The 25,103-nt window shown below is 43.6% G+C and overlaps 1 protein-coding gene across 1 annotated transcript in view; it reads left to right on the top strand.

Moving 5' to 3' along the window:
• LOC141117755 (NACHT, LRR and PYD domains-containing protein 3-like) overlaps positions 1-25,103 on the top strand; it is a 646,257-nt gene that overhangs the window by 306,885 nt on the left and 314,269 nt on the right. Inside the window, exon 8 of the mRNA XM_073610770.1 lies at positions 1,042-2,734. Within this exon, the coding sequence (XP_073466871.1) occupies positions 1,042-2,734 (1,693 nt within the window). The remainder of the gene's footprint in view (positions 1-1,041; positions 2,735-25,103) is intronic.

The following is a 25,103-nucleotide window of genomic DNA, read 5'->3' as shown; positions in this document are numbered from 1 at the left end:
AAATTACCCCCATCAAAATTGCCCCAACATACTGCCCCATCAAATCTGCCCTATCAAAACTGCCCCATCATATTGCCCATATCAAAACTGCCCCAATAAAAATTGCCCCATCATCTTGCCCCATCATACTGCCCCATCAAAACTGCTCAATCAAAATTGCCCCATCAAAATGCCCCCATCAAAATTGCACAATCAAAACTGTCACCATCAATATTGCCCCATCTAACTCCCCCATCAAAACTGCCCCATCAAATTGCCCCATCAAAATTGCCCCATCATACTGACCTCATCAAATTGACCCATCAAAACTGCCCCATCATATTGCCCCCATCAAAACTGCCCCCATCAAAACTGCCCCATCAAATTGCCCCATCAAAATTGCCCCATCATACTGACCTCATCAAATTGACCCATCAAAACTGCCCCATCAAATTGCACCATCAAAACTGCCTCCATTAAAACTGCCCCATGAAAACTGCCATCTATCCTTTGATCACCAGTGGTGAGAAGAACTAGAAGATATCTCTATATTGAAGCTCTTATTTGGTGTTGGGATCTGTCACATCGGACTTTCTATATTGCTTTGTATTGTTTTTTGTTACTGATTTTGGAAATCTATTATTATGTTTTTCCACTGAAGACATCATTTTATATCTGTAACCAAATCAAGATATTTATTTATCACTGTGAGCGCCATTTCCTTTCTTTCATGGTTTTCAGGTAATAGAGTATAGAAAACCTGAACTGTCTAGGGCTGTGTGTTCTCTGTCATAAGAGGTATTTAGGGGACAAGTATATCCGGTATTTTTCTGTACTTGTCATGTCTTTATAAGGATAAAAAGTGTTTATATATTGCTGAGAAAATAAATCTCTGTTCTCCAGTAATATGGATGACCACACAAAGTAATCTGTATTGTAATCATTTGTAATAAAAATGTAGTAATGATAAAACCATACTAATATTATGATCAATACAGAAGAAAATGATATCAACATTCTTGACTTCTCCTGATCCATAAAATATTTCCATTATATTCCCAGATATTCAGGAAAAGCACAAGCAATATCTAATGGAGAAGACTGAGACTCTGGTGGAGCATAGACCCCCAGGAACTACCCTGGAACCACAAAGATTCCTCATCAATGATCGTTATGTGGATCTGATTGTAGTCTCCACCGATCAGTTCAGGGAACGTTCCCAGAATGAGATAATACAGACTGGGGTAAAACATGAGAAATGCTTGAAGGAAACACAAACTAGACTGGAACACATTTCCCCCAACAAGCTGTTCCGATGGAACCCCCAGTCACAATGTGTACCACATGTAGTAATGGTGAGCGGAGTGCCAGGAATAGGGAAGACCACACTGATGCAGAAGTTTGTCTATGACTGGGTGACCGGAAAACACTACCAGAGATTTGCCTTTCTCTTCCTCTTCAGATTCCGGGACCTTAATAGACTGGGAGAGGTCAGCTTGGAGGAGATGATTCTTCATCAGTATCCATATCTGGAGAGTCAGATTAGAGATATTTTACAAGATCCAGAGAGACTTCTGTTTATATTTGATGCATTAGATGAAAGTATTCACCAAATGGATTTCAGATCAAGTAAATTGTCCAATCCAAAACAGAGATCACATTTTGGTGAGATTGTGGTCAGTTTGGTGAGGCAGAGTCTTCTTAAGGGTTGCTCTGTACTGATAACCAGCCGTCCAACCAGAGTGGCATCAGTGGATACCCGTGTTTTCCAGAGAATAGCTGAGATCATGGGATTTCTCCATGGAGACAGACGGATCTTCTTCAATAATTTCTTTGGAAATGAGGAATTATCAGAGAAGGCTTTTCATTATGTGGAGGAGAATGACACGCTGTACACTTTCTGTTATATCCCATCATACTGCTGGATCATCTGCACAGTGTTATCAATGTGCTTCAGATCCCAACCAACAATCACCGATCAGCTGATGACATCATTACCCAAAACCGTGACACAACTCTTTGTGACTTTTGTCTCCAACATTCTGGCCAATCACAACCAGAATAAAGATGGTGGTCACACTGCCCGGGAACTGCTGACATCTATTGGGTGGATGGCAGAACATGGAGTCATGAATCACATGATTGTATTTGATGATCGTCATCTGGAGTCATTCAGTGTGAGAAATGATAATCATGTCTTTTCATCTTTCATGATGGAATCTGGTCAGCCTCCCGATGTGGATTACACCTTCTTACATCTCACTCTTCAGGAGTTTTTTGCTGCTTTTGTCCACTTTATGAACAATAATCCTGAAAGATTACAGAAAACACTTGATGAGGCTGAATCTTACAAAGACGACCGTGCTGAAATATTCCTCCGTTTCCTCTGCGGTCTCTCAGACTCTTCTACTAGATCCATGTTAAAGTCTCATGTGGGAGAATTGTCTACTCAGGCTGCCAGACATGTCATCACCTGGATCCAGAAGAAAATCTCAGACCAAAGATCTGACAAAAGAGATCTTCTTAATGTATTCTACTATCTCTATGAGAGCAGGAATAAGGCTCTGGTGACACAATGTATTGGATCAAACAAAGTTGACTTTTCTAAGGTCCCCCTCAGCCCTCTGGACTGCTCTGTGCTGTCTTTTATCCTTCAATCCTGCAGAGAGACAGAAGTAGATCTATATTCATGTAATATTCAGAGTGAAGGATTGAGGAAACTTATACCGGCTCTACACAATATCAAGAGTTTGGGGTAAATATTTAATCTGAATAATCACATTGCTGTAATAATTTGGTATTTTCAGGTGTTTTTTCCAGAGAAATGACTAATTATCGGTGTGATTTGTTTTCTGTTATATGCAGACTGTACACATCTCTTTATCTGAATACATCAGATAAGACTTAAAGTGAATGTAAACCCTCATATATACCCAGTGAAGGGAACAGCCTCAGATGATACACAGAGATGAAACAAATCCTCCTACATACGTTGTACATGTATATCTGCTGTCTCCAGCTTTATACACTGTTTAGAAAGGGAACGTTGTGTTAGATTGTTTTCTTCCTGTTCCAGCACTGGGTGTGGAGTCTGGGCATACACTGTGTGTGAGATGATTGGAGGAAAGGCACACACCCCCCTCCACATAGGCAGAGGAAGGAAGAAACATGCAGAGCTTTTCTGTGAATAGACAAGCTTTCTGTTAATCTATTAATAGCACCCACTTTGACACAAATCTCCAGGTGCTTTTATCTCCAAAGAGCTTGTCAGAGCTTCTGTCAAAGAGCTTGTCAGAAGTTATCATGCTGATAACAGAGGAACAAAGCAGCAGAAAGACACTGCACACAGGGCATTGGAGATAAGTAAACACTACATATATATGTGCCCAGGTTAATTTTCAGGAATGGGGTTTACATCCACTTTAACCACATGCCAACTGGGCCATAGCCGAAAGACAGCTGCAGCACGGTCGGCTTATTCTGGGTGGGTGTCCATGGACATCCTCCCAGAATCCCACTCTCGCGCCCCCCCTGGGGCGTGCACCTGAGAACTTCCATGACCGCCAGGTCCAGAGGACCCAGCGCATCATGCTGATCACGGCTGTTTACCATGCGATCGCTCCATCAAATGATGGAGCGATCACATTTAAACAAACCAGCGTCATGTCATGACGCCGGCTCCTCCCTCCCCTCTGTGTACCGATCGTTACAGTGTGAGAGGAGAGGGGGAGAGATCGGATGGCAGCAGCTCTGTGGGCTGGATCTGTAGTACCCACAGCGCTGCTCTGTGACAATTGCAGTCACATCCAGCTATCCATCCATCCATGCTCAGCCATCCTTCCATACTCTAATACCCTGCAATGCCCTGCAATGCTGCAATACTCTGCAATACCCTGCACTACTCTGCAATACCCCACAATACTCTGCAATACCCTGCACTACTCTGCAATACCCCGCAATACTCTGCAATACCCTGCACTACTCTGCAATACCCTGCACTACTCTGCAATACCCCGCGATACTCTGCAATACTCTACAATACTCTGCAATATCCTGCACTACTCTGCAATACTCTACAATACTCTGCAATACCCCGCAATACTCTGCAATACTCTGCAATACCCTGCAATACTCTGCAATACTCTGCAATACCCCGCAATACTCCACAATACTCTGCAATACCCCGCAATACTCTGCAATACCCCACAATACCCTGCAATACTCCGCAATACCCCGCAATACTCCACAATACTCTGCAATACCCCACAATACTCTGCAATACCCCACAATACTCTGAAATACCCCACAATACTCTGCAATTTTTAACCACTTCCCACCTGATGGCCGTCATATGGCGTCCTTGACTTTGTGCAGGGATATCTGAATGATAGGTGCAGCTACAGGCATCATTCAGATATCAGCTTTTTCAGCCGGAGATTCCCTACACCATAAGAATGATCATAGCGGCTGTTCCACTGCTTGATCGTTCTTACGGGAGGCAAGAGGGGACGTCCCCCCTCCGGTGCTTCTACCAACTCACCGCTACGATCAAAGCCAGGATTGTTTTTTTTTATTTCAGGCTTCCCAGCCTAGAGGTGAGATGTGGGGTCTTATTGACCCCATATCTCACTGTAAAGATGACCTGTCATGCCATATTCCTATTACAAGGGATGTTTACATTCCTTGTAATAGGAATGAAAGTGATCAAAAAAATGTTTTGGGGGAAAAAAGTGTCAAACTAAAATAAATAAAGTAAAATGAACAATAAAAAAAAATTAAAGCGCTCCTGTCCCCGTGTGCTTGCATGCAGAAGCGAACACATACGTAAGTCCCGCCCACATATGAAAACGGTGTTCAAACCACACATGTGAGGTATTGCTGTGAACATTGGAGTGAGAGCAATAATTTTGGCCCTAGACCTCCTCTGTAACTCAAAACATGTAACCAGTAAAAGTTTTTAAAGTGTCACCTATGGAGATTTTTAAGTAGCGATGTTTGGCACCATTCCACGAGCATGTGCAATTTTGAAGGGTGACATGTTAGGTATTTATTTACTTAGCGTAACTTCATCTTTCACATTATGCAAAAACATTGGGCTAACTTTACTGTTTTTTTTTTTTTTTTAAAGTTTTCCATAAAAAACGTTCAAAAAATTGCTGCGCAAATACTGTGCGAGATAAAAAGTTGCAACAACCACCATTGTATTCTCTAGGGCCTTTGCTAAAAAAAACATATAATGTTTTGGGGTTCTATGAAATTTTCTAGCAAATAAATGTTGATTTTTACATGTAGGAGAGAAATGTCAGAATTGGCCTGGGTGCTCCAGAACGCCTGAAGGTGCTCCCTGCATGTTGGGCCTCTGTATGTGGCCACGCTATGTAAAAGTCTCACACGTGGTATCGCCATACTCGGGAGTAACAGCAGGATGTGTTTTGGGGTGTAATTTGTGGTATGCATATGCTGTGTGTGAAAAATAACCTGATAATATGACAATTTTGTGGAAAAAAAAAGAAAAAAAATCTTGATTTTGCAAAGAATTGTGGGAAAAAATTACAACTTCAGAAAAACTCACCATGCAGCTTTCTAAATACCTTGGAATGTCTTCTTTCGGGGGGCCATCAGTACTTCAGGTGTGATCAATTTTCAGATATTGGCACCATAGCTTTTGGACTCTATAACATTCACAAAGGCCAAATAATATACACCAAGTTGTACTTATTTTTACCAAAGATATGTAGCAGGATACATTTTGGCCAAAATGTACAAAGAAAAATTAATAAATTGCTAAATTTTATAACAGAAACAAAGAAAAATTCAATTTTTTACCAAATTGTCAGTCTTTTTTCTTTTATAGCACAAAAAATAAAAAACCCAGCAGTGATTAAATACTACTAAAAGAAAGCTCTGTTTGTGTGAAAAAAAAGGACAAAAATTTCATATGGGTACAGTGTTGTATGACTGAGTAATTGTCATTCAAAATGTGAGAGCACCGAAAGCTAAAAATTGGTCTGGTTAGATAAGGGGTTTAAGTGCTCAGTGGTCAAGTGGTTAAAGAAGAACTAAAGGCAAAACCTTTTATTTTTTTTATTTTTGGATAGAGTAAAGGTAGGTTAAAGCGGAGCTCCACCTTTAAAAAAATATTAAAAGCCAGCAGCTACAAATACTGCAGCTGCTGACACTTAATAAATGGATACAGTGATGTCGGTCCAGCGATGTCAGCAGCCGAAGCCGAGAGACGAGCGATCGATCGGCTGCCCCTGCTGCCATCCTCTGATCCTCTGTCAGGGATTCAGGAAGTGAAGCATTGCGGCTTCACTGCCTGGTTCCCTACTGCTCATGTGCGAGTCGCCTTGCGCGTCTTCACTGGTCCCTGTTGTGTTCTGGGAACTGTGTTTCCCAGAACACAATGGGGGCGGGTATCTGAGGCTAATCTGTGGCTATCTATGCCCAGAAGTGGGTGCAGATACCTGTATTAGACAGGTATCTGCACCCCATCCCCCTGAAAGGTGCCAATTGTGGCACCGGAGAGGGGGTTAATCTGATGAGCGGAAGTTCCACTTTAGGGTGGAACTCCGCTTTAAATGGTGGGAATACCACCAACAACCCTCTCCATCTAATGCTGACAGCTATGTACTGTAATTTGGCCCTACAACGCCCTCTGAAGGTAACATGTGGTAGGTCGTTGTAACCAAAAGAGAAATACATTTCTTATGAAATTTTGAATCTTACCCAGAAAGAAGAGATGAATGAAGTTGGTTTTTACCTTTTGATTGATAGAAAACCGATTAGGGTGGGTTCAGTGCATGTTATAAAGTGGGTGTGAATGAATATATGTGAATAAACCAGTGTGCTTTAGGTTACTTTCACACTGCTCTGTATCAAAAATGTACAAAAAATGCATATGAGTTTTTGCTGCATTTTTGCAGTGGTTTTCCTGTATTGTTACATTTAACATAACACATGATGTGTTTTTGCCACGTTTGTGTTGTGTTTTCCCACTATCCAAATGCAATTTCCAGTGTGACTATGCAGTGCTGCTTGCTTGCACGTTTGATGTGACTTTGATGCAACTTCAGTGCTACTTTAGAAGTCCACAAATTGCATGACAAGGGAAATCGCATTATAGTCAATGATGTCCCTCTGATAATCTCAGCATAGTGCAATTTTGGAAAAGGTTCCTAGTGAACTTCAGTGTGAATTCAGCCCCATAGCCTTTTATGTTATGTCACAAAAGTCACATCAGCATAGATAAGCATTCCTATACACTTTGATGGATGAGTGTTTTTCTAACTCTCACCTCTCCTCCTGGTCATCCTTCATCCACTGATTTTGATACAGCTGCGATTTTGGAGCCTTCCCTGGATCCTTCATTCAACCCTTTGAAAAAATCCTCCGCTCTGGTTGATCTATGTACATTGCAGGGATTGTAACAAACTTTGTTGCAGATTCATAGCTTTTGTTATTCTGAAGAAATTGCTGTTAGTTCATGTGGAGAGTGAATGTGAATGGGAGAAATTTTATAATTATCAATCAGCTGCTGCACTTCCAGGGCTCTAATAAGGAAAGTGGCAGGGTCTGCATCTCTTTAGACGTGATTTCCCTGATTTCCTTGGCAGTTTCTCACCAAAAATGACATTTTTGTTGCGGGGATGCCCAAAATCTGACTTGTATCTTAGTGCAGACTTCTGGGAAAATTAGTGAGCCAATCACACAAGCAGGACATGACATTTTCAGGGGGCGTTCAGTACACCATCTGTGTACACCATCTCTCTATACCAGGGGTAGGCAACCTTTTGAGCACAATTGAGAGTGCCAATTTTATAATAAAAAAATGTCAACTTCACACTCTCAATCACAAAAAGGATTTTTTATAAAGTAAATGCTGTAAATGACTTGAGTAGTAGTGAGAAGTTAACATCCTGCACTCACGCCTCAGATCAGCTCCAGTTCATGCACCTTCACACCTCAGATCATTATCCCCCCTGAACATCTGCCCCACCACTGTAACCCCCTGAACATCTGCCCCACCACTGTAACCCCCTGAACATCTGCCCCACCACTGTAACCCCCTGCACATCTGTCCCACCACTGTAACCCCCTTTCTCATCTGCCCCATCACTGTACCTCCAACACATCTGTCCCACCTCTGTTCCCCTTCTCATCTGTCCCACCAATGCACCTCCTTTCATATCTGCCCCACTGATTTACCCACCTGCTCATCTGTCCCACCACTGTAGCCCCCTGTATATCTGCCCCATGTACCACCCTGCTCTTCTGTCCCATAACTGTAATCCCCTGCTCATCTGTCCCACCAATGTACCTCCTTTCTCCTCTGCCCCACCACTGTACCCCCTGTACATCTGCCCCACCTCTGTACCCCCTGCTCTTCTGCCCAACCACTGTAACCCCCTGCTCATCTGTCCCACCAATGCACCTTCTTTCACATCTGCCCCACTGATCTACCCCCCTGCTCTTCTCTCCCACCGCTGAACCCCCTTCTCATCTACCCCAACACTGAAACCCCTGCTCATATTTCCCACTGCTGAACCCCCTTCTTATCTGCTCCATCACTGTACCACCTGCTTTTCTGTCCCACTGCTGAACCCCCTTCTCATCCTTCTCACTACTGTACCTCCTGCACATCTGCCCCACCACTGTACCCCCTTGTTCTTCTGTCCCACCACTGTTACCCTGCTGCTCATCTACCTCATCAAAGTACCCCTTTTCTCATCTGCCCCACCACTGTACCTCCTTGCACATCTGCTCCACCGATGTATCCCCATGCTCTTCTGTCTCACTACTGTATCACCTTCTCATCTGTCCTAACACTGAACCCATCTGCTCATCTGCCCCACCACTGTAACCCGCTTTCTCATCTGCCCCTCCAATGTACCTCCTGCACATCTGTCTCAACTCTGTACCCCCTGCTCTTCTGCCCCACCTCTGTTTCCCCTGCTCATCTGTCCCACCAATACACCTCCTTTCACATCTGCCCCACTGCTCTACCCTCCTGCTTTTCTTTCCCACCACTGAACCCCCTTTGCATCTGGCCCAACACTTAACCCCCCTGCTCATCTGCCCCATCACTGTAGCCCCCTGCTTTTCTGTCCCATTGCTGAAGCCCCTTATCATCTCTTCCACCACTGTACCTCCTGCACATCTCCCCCACCGATGTACCCTCCTGCTCTTCTGTCCCACCTCTGAACCCCTTCTGCTCATTTTCCCCACCGCTGTACCCTTCTTCTCATCTGCTCCACCGCTGTACTCCCTTCTCATCTATGACATGAGTGATATGCAGAGTGCAGAAAGGAAGCACAGATGAGAGACATCTAACTGTCCTGACACACTCATCCTGCTGGATTCAACTCTTGCATCCAGCCCACGTGCTTGTATGGGATGTATGGGATGTATGATGTATGTGATGTCACATACAAGCATATGGATAGGATGCACAATGAGCAGCTCAGGTGAGGGGTATTTTCTGAAAGCAGTGGGCCTGTGTGCAGGATCATAAGATGGGCCCCTGCAGCTGAGAAAAAGTGCACCACAGCAAAAGTTGAGTTTGATTTTCATTGCGCTGAATACTGGCTGTAGCTTAAAGAGACACAGAGTGCAGAGGGGTTCAGTAGTAAGTGACGCAAAGGTTTAGGAATAATTTCAACAAAGTTCCCAGAAGCTCAACAGTAATTCTACAAACTGTCACCTGATTGGGGTTTTCTCAATCACAGTGAAATATCTTCTTTCTGAGATCAGTAGTGGCAACCAAGCGCATAATCTTCCTCCAGATGGTGGACAGGGCTAGCAGGATTGTGATTGGCTTTAGCAGTGGCCAATGACAGTCCTCCTCCTCCTGTAAACAGGGACCCCCCTAGCAAAAAAGCACCCAATCTTTCCCATCACAAAAGCTGATGATCGCACCTACAGCAAAGATAACCCAACAATGTTTCCCATCTTTTACAATGTGTGGGGGCACAGTGCCTCCCCCTCAGTGCAGGTAGGGAATTATGAAATTGGAATGCATTAGTGTCTCACTGACACTTCCCTGCACTGCTCTGCAGATGGGGAGGGAGTTGAGTGCCAGCAAAAGGGGCTTCCAGTGCTGCTTGTGGCGCCAGTGCCGGGGGTTGCCTACCCCTGCTCTATACCATTTGTATAAAGAACACCTCCAGGTTGCCATATTGCATTTTTGAGAAAATGACAGCACTGCAGATTGAAAAGGAAAGGTTCCCTATGCGGATACTCCTATTCAATTCTCTCAGATCTTCCCACAATATTCCATTGCAAGAGCATTGTTGCTGCCTGCAGCTTAGACATTTTGTTTTTCAACTTCTTTGTTTGCAAACTCCACATTACAGCCCGACTTCTTTTAAAAAGTATCTGCAAATCATGCTCATACTCTTCAGGTATCATCTCGCTCGTATACTCCACTATTGTCTCACAGAGAAAACCTCCAGTAACTAACTATTGAGGTCAATGGAAAAGTGAGCTAGGGGCTGCGCTGGTTCCAGAGGACTGGCAGGTCATGACACAGAATATTGCTAAACGTTCCAAGAATGTACTAATGTTAGAAAAAGCATACAAAATAGTGTACAGCTGGTACTATACTCCAGACTGTTCTGCATGCATTATTCCACAGTATTCTCCATTATGCTTCCATGGTTGTGCTCAAACAAGCACAATGGTGCACATTTGGTGGACATGTCCAAGAGTGAGCAGACTGTGGATCAAGGTATACGTGTTACTATGTACACCACTTTACTCCAATTTAAAAAGAAACTCATATGAGGCTCTACTTTTTTCTCTCAATATAAAATATTTACAGAAAATGAAATAGCAGCAAATCACAAGTACCAAAAACATATATTACTATTTTGCCCTATACCACCTCCCTCCCCCTCCTGTACCAGACTCCCCTTCCTCCTCCCTCTCCTCCTCATCGCCATCTACCTCCCACTCGTTTCTTACTCCACACATATTTCTACATATTTGTTGGTTTTCTTAAAGTCTGTCCACTTTTCCCAAATTCCAGCAAATTTTTCTGTCCTGTCTTCTTCCCTACTACATACGTACTCCATATTATATACTGTATGTACTTGACTCTTTTAAAATATTCCCTTATTGAGGGTCTTTCTGGGTCTAGCCATTTTTTTGGGATAACTCCCTTTGCCGCATTTACCAAATGTGGCAATACTGTACTCCTTTATTGTTTTATCTGTACAATGAAATAGACAGCACCACGGGTTGTCTGGTATTCCAATTCCTGTAACCTCTTCAATACATTTCTCCACCTCTTGCCAATACTCTCGCATTTTAGGACATTCCCACCATATATGAATTATAGTGCCCTTCATATTACAACCTCTCCAACACAATGGTGATTTCTCTGGTTGATATTGTTGTGCCTTCTTGTGTGTTATATACCATCTTGACATATATTTATAGTTGAAAAGGAATATATAAAACACAAAGCGCTGTGATGCTAAATAGCTGATAATTACACATAAAACCAAGTGAGGCTGCTATCAAAAGAGAGTGTTTTCAGAGTCACTTAAAAAGAATAAATAATGATATTTGAAGCGCTTCACAATGTGCATAAAAATGAGTATATATGAATAAATGTAAATAAATATAAATACTCAAATAAATCCAGCGGTGAGTAAAATTCCTAAAAAATCCAGCAATCAAAAAAGTGTAAAATTATTAGTGCCACCAAATGTGTAAAACAAATTCACATAAAAAATCAACATAAAAACAAATATATAGGGATGTATTCAGAAGGTTCAATTATACAAGTGTAGAATCTGATTGGTATAGAGCTTTGATCCGGTCCCACTAGCAAAGCTGTTTAAAAACACTTGCTTAATTAAGGTGCTCATTGACATTTATAGTAACAATGTTTCTTTTGCTTCTGTTCACAACCAATGTGAGAATCATAAACAGATCTCATTTGACAGGCAGATAAGAGAAAAAAACAATCATTGTGCAATAGTTAGGATACCAAGGTACACAGGCAAACTTCAATCCACTCACGTGTGCCTTATAATGATAAGGCATATGCAGGTTTTACTATAGCAGTCAGCCGCCTTAGACAGGAGCAGATTCACTGCAGTACACTGTGTGATACTGCTGATCTGCACAGAGCGTCCTTGGCTCCTATCAAGGATTGAAAAAGTCACGTGACGCGTTGCATCACAGTCACGTGACTTTTTCAAGGATTGAAAAAGTCACGTGACTGTGATGCAATGCGTGGAAGGAGCCACCTCAGACATATATTCCCTGAATTTTAGCCCCTTACTCCAAAAACTTAGAAAGTTGACGGAGGAACGGATGGATTTGCCTTTGTCCTGGGTAGGACGTATCAACACGTTAAAAATGGATATACTCCCTAAGTTGTTATACCTATTCCAAGCCCTACCCATTGCCCTCCCTTCTGCGTATTTCCGCACTGTCAGGGTGATAACCGTAGGACAGGTAATTCTGCCAGTATTCCTCATGGTGGCGCCCTTCTGCCTATTTAAGCCTGCTGCTGGTGCATGCTGGTTGCTGGATTATCATCAGCTTCCTGTGTTTCTTGTTCCTGTGCTCCTTGTTCCTGTTGTGATATCTGCTTCCTGTTACTACTCGGCTTGCCTGACTGCTCCAGTATTCCGCCTGCATTGACCCCGGCTTGGACCTGACTATTCTTTGGCTCCGCATCTGTACCTTGATCCTCCTCCTGTGTTTGACCCCCGGCTCGGCTACCTTCTCTGTTCCTGATTATCCTGCTGTACCTCACTTTGGACTGATTCCTGTGCTGAATGACCATTGGCCTGGCTCTGACTCCGCTCCCGGTTGCTCCACGGCTTCATACCTGGAATCCCTCCTTGCACGGTTGCCCTTCAACCTTACCAGCGCACCCCAGCAGCTCCCTGCTATCTGCTACTCAGCAACAGCGCTCTGGCAACCCGTGCACCTTTGGGCATCGTACTCCCTGTCTCACTCCCAGGGTTACGCTGCACTTAGCCGCAAGGGGCACCCCCTCTGCAATTCGGCCTCACATCCAGGACTCTGATACGCACCCTTTGATCTATGGCTATCAGATTTGTCTGGAAGGGCAACCACCCGAGACTGAAACATAAACTCTTATGCTCTCCTATCACAAAGAGTGGTTTAGGCCTACCTGACTTTGAGCTATATCACACATCAGCAGTCGTATCCCGTATCCTTGAGTGGTTCCCTCGCCCTATGACCAAAGCCGCCACAACTGTGGAACAGGACCTATCTACATATGATCTACGAGCGCTTCTTTGGGGCTATGATAAGTCATACAAATCATTATTAACATTGTCCCCCCTTACTAGAGATGCCCTGGCGATTTGGTACCATAGGAGAGATAGCCACTCATTATCCTCTGAACCTAGCCCCCTCACCCCCTTGTTTGATAACCCAAATCTTCCGGAAGGCCACTCAACCCACTCGATAGACATCTATAACAGAGACTTATGGCCCATGGCACGTCAATTTGTAGACAACACCTTAGGCACATTTATATCCACCCCAACAGACGTTATTTCCAAGGTGACATGGCTCACTCGTGGACACCTAAATTCCTATTGTAAGAAACTTCACAAATCCAGACAAATTCAAGACCCCTGACTGGGTTCGAACAACTGTGCGCACTTTCTGAGACTCCACGACACACCTTATCACTGATATATAAATCAATCTTAGACCATACCCACGAAGCTTTACCTAGCTATACTACTAAATGGTCAGTGGAGGTCGGGAAAGAAATAACTGAGGCAGAGTGGAGTAAAGCCTTTCTTTTTAAGAACAAAACCTCCATATCAAGCTATACACAGGAGAAAAACTATAAACTGCTATCGAGGTGGTATCGGGTCCCAACTACTCTCAGGGTCATGTTCCCATCCAACTCAAACGTGTGCTGGAGATGCATCTCGATGAAAGGTACATATATTCATATTTGGTGGGAATGCGATGTGCTTCTCCAATTTTGGACTCAAATTTTCCAGATTTATTCAGACATCTATGATAAGCCACTGATGCCATCACCCTCCATTGCCCTCCTATCCATCTTACCAGGGACCATCAAGTCACAAAAAAACAGTCTATTGAAATTTTTTGTTAGTGCAGGTAGACAACTCATACCCAGGCATTGGAAAACCACTACACCCCCCTCTCTAATAGAATGGGTAAGTGAGGTAAACAGTTTTATGCTCATGGAAGAAATGTAGACCAAAGTCCTGGACAAACAAGCTAAGTTTTCTTTTGTCTGGAGTATCTGGAGGAATTACTCTACCTCAGACAAACTCAAACAGAGACTCTTGGCTAAGAACTCCACATAGGAGGTAAAAAAAAAAATTCCACATTCACCGGACCATAGACTTAAACTATGGCCACGTCTATAGACTGAGGCTCGCTGTCTCCCCACCCCCCCTCCCCCCTCCCCCTCCCTCCCTCTTCTATCCTACACTTACTCCTCCTTCTACTCTGTTTTTCTTCTCTTCCTCTACTATGTCTCCTGTATTCTCCTTTAGCTGCAACATAACCCATAAGATTTCCTTTTATTTAAATAGATATCGGAAATCTTGTCACTAATTATACTCTTGACAATCTATGTTTTAGTTGGTTTTTTCAGACTCCCTGGGTCTCGGGGTGCAGCAGGCTCCCAAAGGGGCACCCCTGACCAGGGTAGTTAATGTTTACATGTCAACAGACACTCGGTTACGGGTTTCACATAAAGCTTTATTTATAGTGACCTTTGCACTTGTACACGATTGCACTATTTCAGCATTTGTAAGAAATATTTGTATACCAGGAGGCCTGTTGTCAGGTAACTGGCACTGTTTACACTCCTTCCTTCTGTTTTCTTTTTTTTATATGTTTACATACTTGTTGAAAAAATCAATAAAAAACTTATTGAACCATATATGGACAGGCCTCCCCTCCAAGCTGGAAGGGGGTATGGTGTACATAAGCTATAAATCCAGTGCCTTGTCCCATGTCAGTAAATCATGAGAGATCTTATTGAGTAGGGGTATATAATTGTGTGTATAAAGGGAGTCTGGTCGGTCCGTGAGCTGAACGCCTATATATTTCATGGAGGGGGTGGCCCACGTGAAAGGGAAAGATCCTTTCAGGGAGACCGCCATGGTTGATGGAATAGTTATTGGTAATATTTCTGGCTTAGTGTAATTTATCCGAAAATTGTATACCTCTCCATATGCAGTCAGTTCTCCCATCAGATTCAGCAATGAGACCTGGGGATCCACCACGTGGAACAATATGTTATCCGCATATGCAGAGAGTTTGTGCTCGAGGGAGCCCGCCTGCACCCCCTTGATGCTTTGATTGGCTCTGACCTTCTGCAATAACGGTTCAAGGACCAGCGCAAACAAAAGGGGCGAGAGCGGGCATCCCTGTCTCGTGCTGTTCCAGATGGGGAACGTTGAGGAGAGGCCGCCGTTCACCTTGACCTGGGCAGTGGGAGACACGTAAAGTGCCGAAATCCATCGCAGCATGTGTGAGCCCAAACCAGTGCCCTCAAGCACAGCGCTCAGGAAGTCCCAGTCCACACGATCAAACGCCTTCTCTGCGTCTGTGGACAGAATCAAGTATGGAGGCATCCGATCATGTGTACGTGCCCAGTGAATAAGCTGGAGGGCTCTGTTGGAGTTGTCTCTAGCTTCCCTTCCCACTATAAAGCCTGTCTGGTCTGCGTGTATCAATTCAGGTAATAAATGATTCAAACGGTTAGCAATAATTTTAGAGAAGGTTTTAAGGTCCGTGTTCAGTAGGGAAATTGGGCGATAACTTTGTGGATGAGTGGGGTCTTTCCCATCTTTTGGGAGCACTGTAATGTGCGCGAGCAAAGACTCCTGTGGTAGAAATCCATTGGTCGCTAAGGAGTTAATGAGGGTACAGAGAGGGGCCTGTAGTTTGTCAAAAAACTTTAGGTAGTATGCCCTAGTGAAGCTGCCAGGTCCGGGGCTTTTGCCAGTAGGCAGAAACTTAATCGTGGCTAGTAATTCAGCTGTAGTGATTGGGCATTCCAAGTCAGTCGCCTGTTCCGGGGATAGGGTGGGGAGCCCTATTGAAGAGAGGTAGGTTTTTATACGAGACTGTTTATTGGTTACATCTGCTGGAGAGGAGGTGGAGTCCAGATTGTACAAGGTTGCGTAGTAGTCACGAAACATAGATGCTATTTTTCATGTTTGTTGTGCAGGTACTCCCGTAGTGGAGTGGAGCTTATGCATGTGTGCTGGGAGTCTTTTTTTACGGAGAGCTCGCGCCAGTAACCTGCCGCACTTGTTACCATTTTTGTAATAGGTATGGGCCAGGTAGCGTAGTTTGCGGTTTATTTTGCGATCTAGCAATTTAGAGAAAAGCTGTCGTAGCTCAGTCAGGCGTCGAAATTCCTCAGGATTCGTCGTTCGTTTATGACTGAGCTTGGCGCTGTAAAGCCTGCAGTACCCTCTGGCAATCCACCTGCCTCTCTTTATTAAGTTTTGCATTATCTGCGAAATAGTATGTCAGAGTCTCCTGTACCCCTGTCACCACTCCCAGGTCATCTAACAGGTTCTTGTTCAGTTTCCAGGTTCTCGCTTTAGTCAGGGCTTGGGATAGTGAGAGTGTCACTGGTGCATGATCAGAAATCGTTATCTGGTCTATGGTTGCTCCTAATATCAAGTCAAGAGAACCTTGATCCACTAGTAATAGATCAATTCTAGTTTACACCTTGTGCACACTAGAATAGTAGCTATAGTCCCTTTCAGACGCATGTAGTGCTCTCCAGCAGTCCACCAAGATATATCCCTGGAGGGACCTCTGGAAGTGTCTAAAAAAGGTGTGAGAGTGTGTTAATCTATTTGCCAAGGTATCCAACACGGGGTCGGGGCTAACGTTGAAGTCCCCACCTAGGATTAATCTACCCTCCCGAAAGTCTGCCAGCTTAGAGAAAACTTGGTCTATGAATGTGAGTTGCTGGGTATTAGGGGCGTACAATGTAGCAAATGTGTATGATTGTCCCATTATAGTACCCTTCAGGAACACATAGCGACCTTGGGGGTCTATTCTGTTATCTGAATGTTGGAATTTTCAATCTTTGTGTATAGCTATGGCCGTACCCCTTGATTTGGGTTTTGGGGAGTTGCGCATGTACCATTGTGAAAATAAGTGAGTGGGTAGCTTTGGGAGTGAAGCGTATGTGAAATAGGTCTCCTGCAAGAATAATACCTGCGCCCCCAGTCTTCTTAATTCTAACCACAGCCTATTTCATTTGTTGGGAGAGCACATACCACGTACATTGTATGACACTACCTTAATTGTGGCCATGTTGCATTAGAGGGGTTTGTCCAGGCGACATTCCGGGATCTGTAAAATCTGGTGAGGGTAAGTGTGGTTCCTCCTTCTTGGTAATAAACACAGAGGTAAGAAGATGGGGAGTAGGGATGAGCCGAACACCCCCCTGTTCGGTTCGCACCAGAACATGCGAACAGGAAAAAATGCAAAAATCAATGCAAAAAAAGTTTTAAAAACGGCCGTTTTTTCAGGAGCAGTGATTTTAATAATGCTTAAAGTCAAACAATAAAAGTGTAATATCCCTTTAAATTTCGTAGCTGGGGGGTGTCTATAGTATGCCTGTAAAGGGGCGCATGTTTCCTGTGTTTAGAACAGTCTGACAGCAAAATGACATTTCGAAGGAAAAAAACTATTTAAAACTACTCACGGCTATTGCATTGCCGGTCCAACAATGCACATAGAAGTTCATTGATAAAAACGGCATGGGAATTCCCCACAGGGGAACCCCGAACCAAAATTAGAAAAAAAAATGACGTGGGGGTCCCCCTAAATTCCATACCAGGCCCTTCAGGGCCTCAAGGCTATCCAGGAATTTTATAAATATATTTTTTATACATATAATTTTTTAATTAGTTGTTATTGTTTGGATCAAGTTGCTGTTTCTTAAATAAAACCTAGCGTTTTTTACTACACTATGGGAGCCTATATCTTTTTTCCTCTATGAGGAGCCAACCACAGAGATAACATCTACAGGAAGGTGAAATATCCCAGACCTTTGGACGAGACCGATGGAGCAACCGTGGTGGGCCTAAAGATAAGCGCATTACCCCCGTAGGGGTGAGGGGATCTGGTGAGTGGGGATGCTTGAGGGGGAGCAGGAAGTCACAAGTGGAATTTCTGAACACTCACAGCCAACATTTTTATGTCAATTACTATGAATGGAGATTTAATCTACCTGATGGACTATTAGCTACACACAGGTGCACCAAGACCTGTTGGAACACTCGTATTCACTAATTGGGGTGCTAACCCTGAGTGGGGTTTCTACATATATTTATGGACTACCACTAAGCATTTGTGCACTTATATATATATTCTTTTATTGTATATTTTCTTATATGGTTTCTAATTGAGGTTTATGTGCTTTAATAAGGTCTATACAAGTGTGCATCATCTTACACATTCACTTATGTTTTCACTAATATATAGGATTGGTAATTTGGAGCGATAGTAACCTAGCATGCACTTAGAGGTTTACACATTAGGGTATATTTATTAGTGGTAAACGCTCACTGAGTGAAGATGAGCCATGTTTCTGGCAGGATCGTCCTGCTTAAGTGAATAACAGCCTATTTACCAGTCACGTACTGACAGCTCACTGAGTAATATATTTTTATAAAAAAATTTTTTCACCGTTAAGGTTAGTTATACCATTATCTGGCACCCTTACCCAAACTAGGAAGCACCATCAACCCCCCCTTTTTCGTATTATTATTGTCATAAAAAGTGTTTGGGGACTTGGGTCCTGCCCCAGGGGACATGGATCAATGCAAAAAAAGTTTTAAAAACTGACGTTTTTTTCGGGAGCAGTGATTTTAATAATGCTTAAAGTGAAACAATAAAAGTATAATATTCCTTTAAATTTTGTACCTGGGGGGTGTCTATAGTATGCCTGTAAAGGGGCGCATGTTTCTCGTGTTTAGAACAGTCTGATAGCAAAATGATATTTCAAAGGAAAAAAGTAATTTAAAACTACTTGCGGCTATTAATGAATTGTCAGTCCGACAATACACATAAAAGTTCATTGATAAAAACGGCATGGGATTTGCTCACAGGGGAACCCCGAACCAAATTTTTTTTTAAAATGGCGTAGGGGTCCAACTAAATTCCATACCTTCAGGTCTGCTATGGATATTAAGGGGAACCCCATGCCAAAATTAAAAAAAAATGGCGTGGGTGTCCCCCTCAAAATCCATACCAGACTCTTCAGGTCTGGTATGGATTTTAAGGGAAACCCCGCACCAAAATTTAAAAAAACATGGCATGGGGTCCCCCCAAAAATCCATACCAGACCCTTATCCTAGCACGCAACCTGGCAGGCCACAGGAAAAGGGGGGATGAGAGAGCGCCCCCCCTCCTGAACCGTACCAGGCCACATGCCCTCAACATTGGGAGGGTGCTTTGGGGTCCCTTCCAAGCACCTTGTCCCCATCAACCCTTGCCCGATGGTTGTGGGGGTCTGCGGGCGGGGGGGGCTTATTGGAATCTGGAAGCCCCCTTTAACAAGGGGACCCCCAGATCCCGGCCCCCCTGTGTGAAATGGTAAGGATGTACCTACCATGTCACAAAAAAAGTGTCAAAAATGTTAAAAATGACAAGAGATAGTTTTTGACAATTCCTTTATTTAAAGTCTTTTTTCCATCTTCTTTCTTCTATCTTCCTTCGGTTTCTTCCTCCATCTTCTTCTTCCTCTGGTTCTTCCTCCGATACTCTGCTTCTTGCTCCAGTGTTCTCGTCTGGCAAGGGAAGAAGACGCCGCGGAGGAAGATACCGGATGAGAACACAGGAGCAAGAAGCAGAGGATCAGAGGAAGAACCAGAGAAAGAAGAAGATGAAGGAAGAAAGAAGATAGAAGAAAGAAGATAGAAGAAAGAAGATAGAAGAAAGAAGATGGAAAGAAGAAGACTTTAAATAAAGGAATTGTCAAAAACTGTCTCTTGTCATTTTTAACATTTTTGACACTTTTTTGTGACATGGTAGGGGTAACCCCTTACCATTTCACACAGGGGGGCCGGGATCTGGGGGTCCCCTTGTTAAAGGGGGCTTCCAGAGTCCGATAAGCCCCCCGCCCGCAGACCCTCACTACCACCGGGCAAGGGTTGTGGGGATGAGGCCCTTGTCCCCATCAACATGATGACAAGGTGCTTTGGGGACCCCAAAGCACCCTCCCAATGTTGAGGGCATGTGGCCTGGTACAGTTCATGAGGGGGGGCGCTCTTTCATCCCCCCTTCTTTTCCAGGTTGCTCGGATAAGGGTCTGGTATGGATTTTTGGGGGGACTCCATGCCATTTTTTTTAAATTTTGGAGCGGGGTTCCCCTTAAAATCCATACTAGACCTGAAGGGCCTGGTATGGAATTTAGGGGGATTCCCACTCCATTTTTTTTTAATTTTGGTTCAGGGTTCCCCTGTGGGGAAATCCCATGCTGTTTTTATCAAATAACTTTTATGTGTATTGTCAGACCGACAATTCATTAATAGCTGCGAGTAGTTTTAAATGACTTTTTTCCTTTGAAATGTCATTTTACTGTCAGACTGTTCTAAACACAGGAAACTTGCGCCCCTTTACAGGCATACTATAGACACCCCCCAGGTATGAAATTTAAAGGAATATTACACTTTTATTGTTTCAATTTAAGCATTATTAAAATCACTGCTCCTGAGAAAACAGACGTTTTTAAAAACAAATTTTTGCATTGATCCATGTCCCCTGGGGCAGGACCCAGGTCTCCAAACACTTTTTATGACAATAACTTGCATATAAGCCTTTAAAACTAGCACTTTTGATTATTCATGTTCAAGTCCCATAGACTTTAACGGTGTTCGGGTGTTTGAACAATTTTTTTGCCTGTTCGCATGTTCTGGTGTGAACTGAACAGGGGGGTGTTCGGCTCATCCCTGGGTTGTGCATTTGTCCCTTGGCTGTGTGATGGCAGGCAATGCTTCTTCCTCTTTCTGTTCTAGTGTTTCCAGCCTGTTGCCTAGCTGAGTGGTGTCCACTTTCAGCTGCTCTATGTCTTGTTTAAAGGCTTTTTCTACCTTGGTGGCAAAGCGGTCCAGGTCCTCTCTTGCGGGGAGAGACCATATGTGCTGTTTTAAGTCTCTGTCCCCCACCAGCTCTGAGATGTCCGAGCCCTGGTCTAGTGAGGCTGAAAAGCCAGAGGAGTCAGGGGGGCAGTGTCCCTTACAATTTGTGGAGTCTGGATGGGGGACATAGCTGGTTTTGGCTGCACTCGGGTCTCTGCCGTATCGTCCATCCCGCTGCCCTTCCCGGCCGCCCTCTTAGGTGTCCCGCCAAGTGGCTGCCATCCGCCGCTGAAATATGCTCCTATGGAGCCGGTGCCATGCTGTGAAGTGCCCCTGTTTCTTAGCTGTGTGGTCCGTGTTGGAGCAAGGTGTCCGCTGGCTCAGGCTGTTTCAGCTGCTGTATGTGATGTGCTCTGGAGTTCTGCTTCCTCACTTGGCCATGTCCAAGCCACGCCCCCCTTTGTCATTCTTCTAATAATGTTCCCTTTCCCATTTTCTAATGAATGGAGGGATTCTCAGCTCTTCCAAGCCTGTGAGTATTTTATAAATCTGTGCTACAGAGTTTTTCACTGTCTCCTGTGCATTACAAAGATGTTCCATTAAATGCAGATCCTCTTCCTTTCTAATTGGCTGTGGTAGAGTTGATACAAAATGTTTTAGCTGTAAATACCTCCATTCATTCAGTGTCATTCAATCACCCCTGTGTTTTAATTCCTGATATGGGCAGATCTTTTCTTCTTTTATTATATCTTTCAACTGTGTATTCTTAAGGGGTTGTAAAGGTTCATCTCTTTTCACTTTAATGCATCCTATGCATTAAGGTAAAAAATCTTACGATCACTGGCCCCCCAGCCCCCCGTTTTACATACCTGAGCCCTGGAAAGTCCAGCGTTGTGAACGTGCTCTTTCTTTGCTCGGTCTTCTTGGCTCTTCATTGGATAGATTGATAGCAGCACAGCCATTGGCTCGCGCTGCTGTCAATCAACTCCAATGACACAAGGGTCGGGGGCGGGGCTGAGTCCTGTAGTCGGCAGCTATGGACGCCGAATACAGGACTCAGAAGTGCGCCAGCAAGGTAACCCCCTTGGAGAGCGCTTCCCAGAGGGGGTTATCAGAGACGGGGAGGAGCTAAGACAGCCGCCGAGGGACCCCAGAAGATGGGGATCGGGGTCACTCTGTGAAAAATGAGCTGCACAGTGGAGGTAAGTATGACATGTTTGTTATTTTTAAAAAATATATTCAAATCTTTAGTGTCACTTCAATAGTGACAATTCATTCCCCAAATTATGTCCCATTCCCTGGTGAGAATACAGAAAATTGTTATCAAATACTTACCGTAATTTTCCTTTCCTGGCCTGTCCACACATCAGCACACAATGAGTTAATGCCTCATCTGGCACCCTATAGGACCACCTCTTCATAGCTAAATAAAAGACACTGAAGTGTTCAATAACCTAGCCTGTGACAGGCCACTTGGGAGGGAGTCCTATGCTGACGTGAGGACAGGCCAAAAAAGTAAAATTACAGTATTTGAAAGCAATTTTCTGTATTCCTGGTCATACCTTACATCAGCAGACAACGGGATATAACTAGCTGAATAAATGGGTGAGAGAGAACACATGAAAAGCAACACTGACAATCAAAGAAAAGCTGCCAAAGACAAAAAATATGTATATGTCTGATTCCAAACCTTGCAGAACTTGCTGACTGCACGGCTGTAAAGTCGAGTGAAAGGCTAGCTGTCTCACATATATCTTCCACTGAAATCCTGGCATAACTGCCCCAAAGGCTGCCATCCCTCAGGTCAAATGAGCTTGCACCTGTTCCTGGGCAGAAAGGCCAACTTCCTGCATGCCAATCTAATCACTAATAGAAAAGGACTCAAGAACTTGACGGCAAAATTAAAAGATTGTCCACTTTCCTCACGTCTTTTTACCTTTGTATGTACACTGATAGCAACTTGTGTAAGTACTTGAAGTCTTCCTGCTGTGTATTCAGTGACCCTGTGTGAATACTTGGAGGGACTGCCCCCAGTTTTCCTGAAAACTGCATACCACTTTAGAATTGAGCTTTGGAGATGGACATAGTATGACTATTTCTGGTAAAAAGACACAAAAGGGATCTTTGCAGGAAAGTGCTGCAATCTCCAACATCCTTCTGTCTGAAGCAACCGCTGTCAGAGGAACTAGTTTTACCACTAGAAACTGCAATGGAAATGAAGCTATTGGAGCAAAGGATGCCTGTACTAGTGCTTTCAGAACCAAGCCCAAGTCCCATGAAGGAAACAAGGATTTCCTTGGTGGTCCTATATGGATTATGGCCTACATGAAGTATTTGTTCAATGGTTCTTCCACCCATCTGCAGCCTGAAAAAGAGGATAAAGGCAGAGACCTGTACTTTAATTAAGTTGTATGCCAGACCAACCTCAAGCGTCAATTGTAAAAATGTCCAGGATATTGGCTAGAGCTGGAGACACAGGAGAGAAGACTTTGCTAAGCAAACAGCACAAACTTCCTTCATATCCTCTTATATGTAGCGTTCATGGTCTTGTGGTCTTCACCAAGGTCTGAACCACCTTGGATGAGAATCCCTGCACCACTAGTCCGGCTGATATAATAGCCAGGCTATTAAGAGTCTCACTGGATTGGGGTGCTGCCATTGATGTTGGCATAAAAGATCTTGCTTGACCAGAAACGGTATTGGTGGTGCTGATGACATTTGGGGAAGCAATGAAAACCAAGGCCTCCTCGACAGGTGGAAAGCCCCTGTATGGCATAAATTTGTTCTGTCCATTGGAAAATAATTTGCCTAACTGAATCCTGCTCTCCCGCTAAGTAGACTGCCGTTAATTGTCTGTAAGTGGCTCTCCATCCAGTGAAAAGTTTGTTATGAAAAGTAACAGGAAAAGACAGACACTTGGTGCCCCCTTGATGGGCAATGTAAGCTACTGCTGTCCTGGTGTCAATCATCAACTTCACTCAGGCCTCTTGGAGAAAAGATCCTGAAAGGCTTACAAGGCTAGAAAAAACTGCCTTAATATATTTCAGTCAGAGCATCTGCATTCCACTAGGCTTCAATGCCCTTGCACCTGTCTCCTCAGACTGGAGGCAGACTGGCATTTGACTGTAGAATTATTCCATCTCCTGGGCTGAGAGGCATGCCACAAAAGAGGCACACTGGTGTCCAAAACATACATTCTTGCTAATTTGTGCAGACACAAAGACCTTTTGATCCATAGGCAGCCCATCCTATTGACTGAGGAAGGCAAATTGAAAAGCTCCCATGTGCCACTTGGCCCAAGTCAGCACTGGAATGGCCACTGTAAAATGTCCCAATGGGGACAATGCAATCCCTCGCTGACATAAATGTCTCCATGACTCTTCATACACAGAATTTAATTTTGCAAACTTTGCAGTTTTGAAAAACCACTTAACATATTCGGGCATGAAAAACTACTCCAAGATCCTTCACAGATTAAGAGGGGGTTAACTGTTTTTCCTATATAATTTGTAAGATTCTGCGCTTAGGAATGGGCTGGGTTGCTGCCTCCCCCGGGAAACTCCAATAATGGAGCGAATGTTTATAAATAGTAGAAAGAGGTAAGTGGCGCTGCCCATCAAAGTGAACCTTTAAAGGTGAATCATACTTCACATATAAAAGTGCAAGTGCTATTATAACTAACAATAATATATATATATATATATATATATATATATATATATAAACAAAGGAATTTGTGTAGAACCAGTGATCAAAGTATTAAAAATTCTAAAAGTGCATAATATAATACCAAACACATATGCTTGAAAAGTGACAATCCTATTAATGATACACCTGATGGTGCATACAGGCATAAAAAACAAAAAAAAATTGTGTATGTGTCCAACACACTGGCGTGAAGATAAAAAGTTTAAAATATATACAAATAAGTCCAACACACTAGTGTGAAAATAAGAAAGTGTGAATATATAAAAATGAAAAATAAAAATAAAACGTCCAGTCTTTAATTCAAATTGC

Source organism: Aquarana catesbeiana, linkage group LG13, assembly GCF_042186555.1.
Source record: "Aquarana catesbeiana isolate 2022-GZ linkage group LG13, ASM4218655v1, whole genome shotgun sequence".
Taxonomy (NCBI): domain Eukaryota; kingdom Metazoa; phylum Chordata; class Amphibia; order Anura; family Ranidae; genus Aquarana; species Aquarana catesbeiana.
This window is presented reverse-complemented; position numbering and strand designations above follow the sequence as displayed.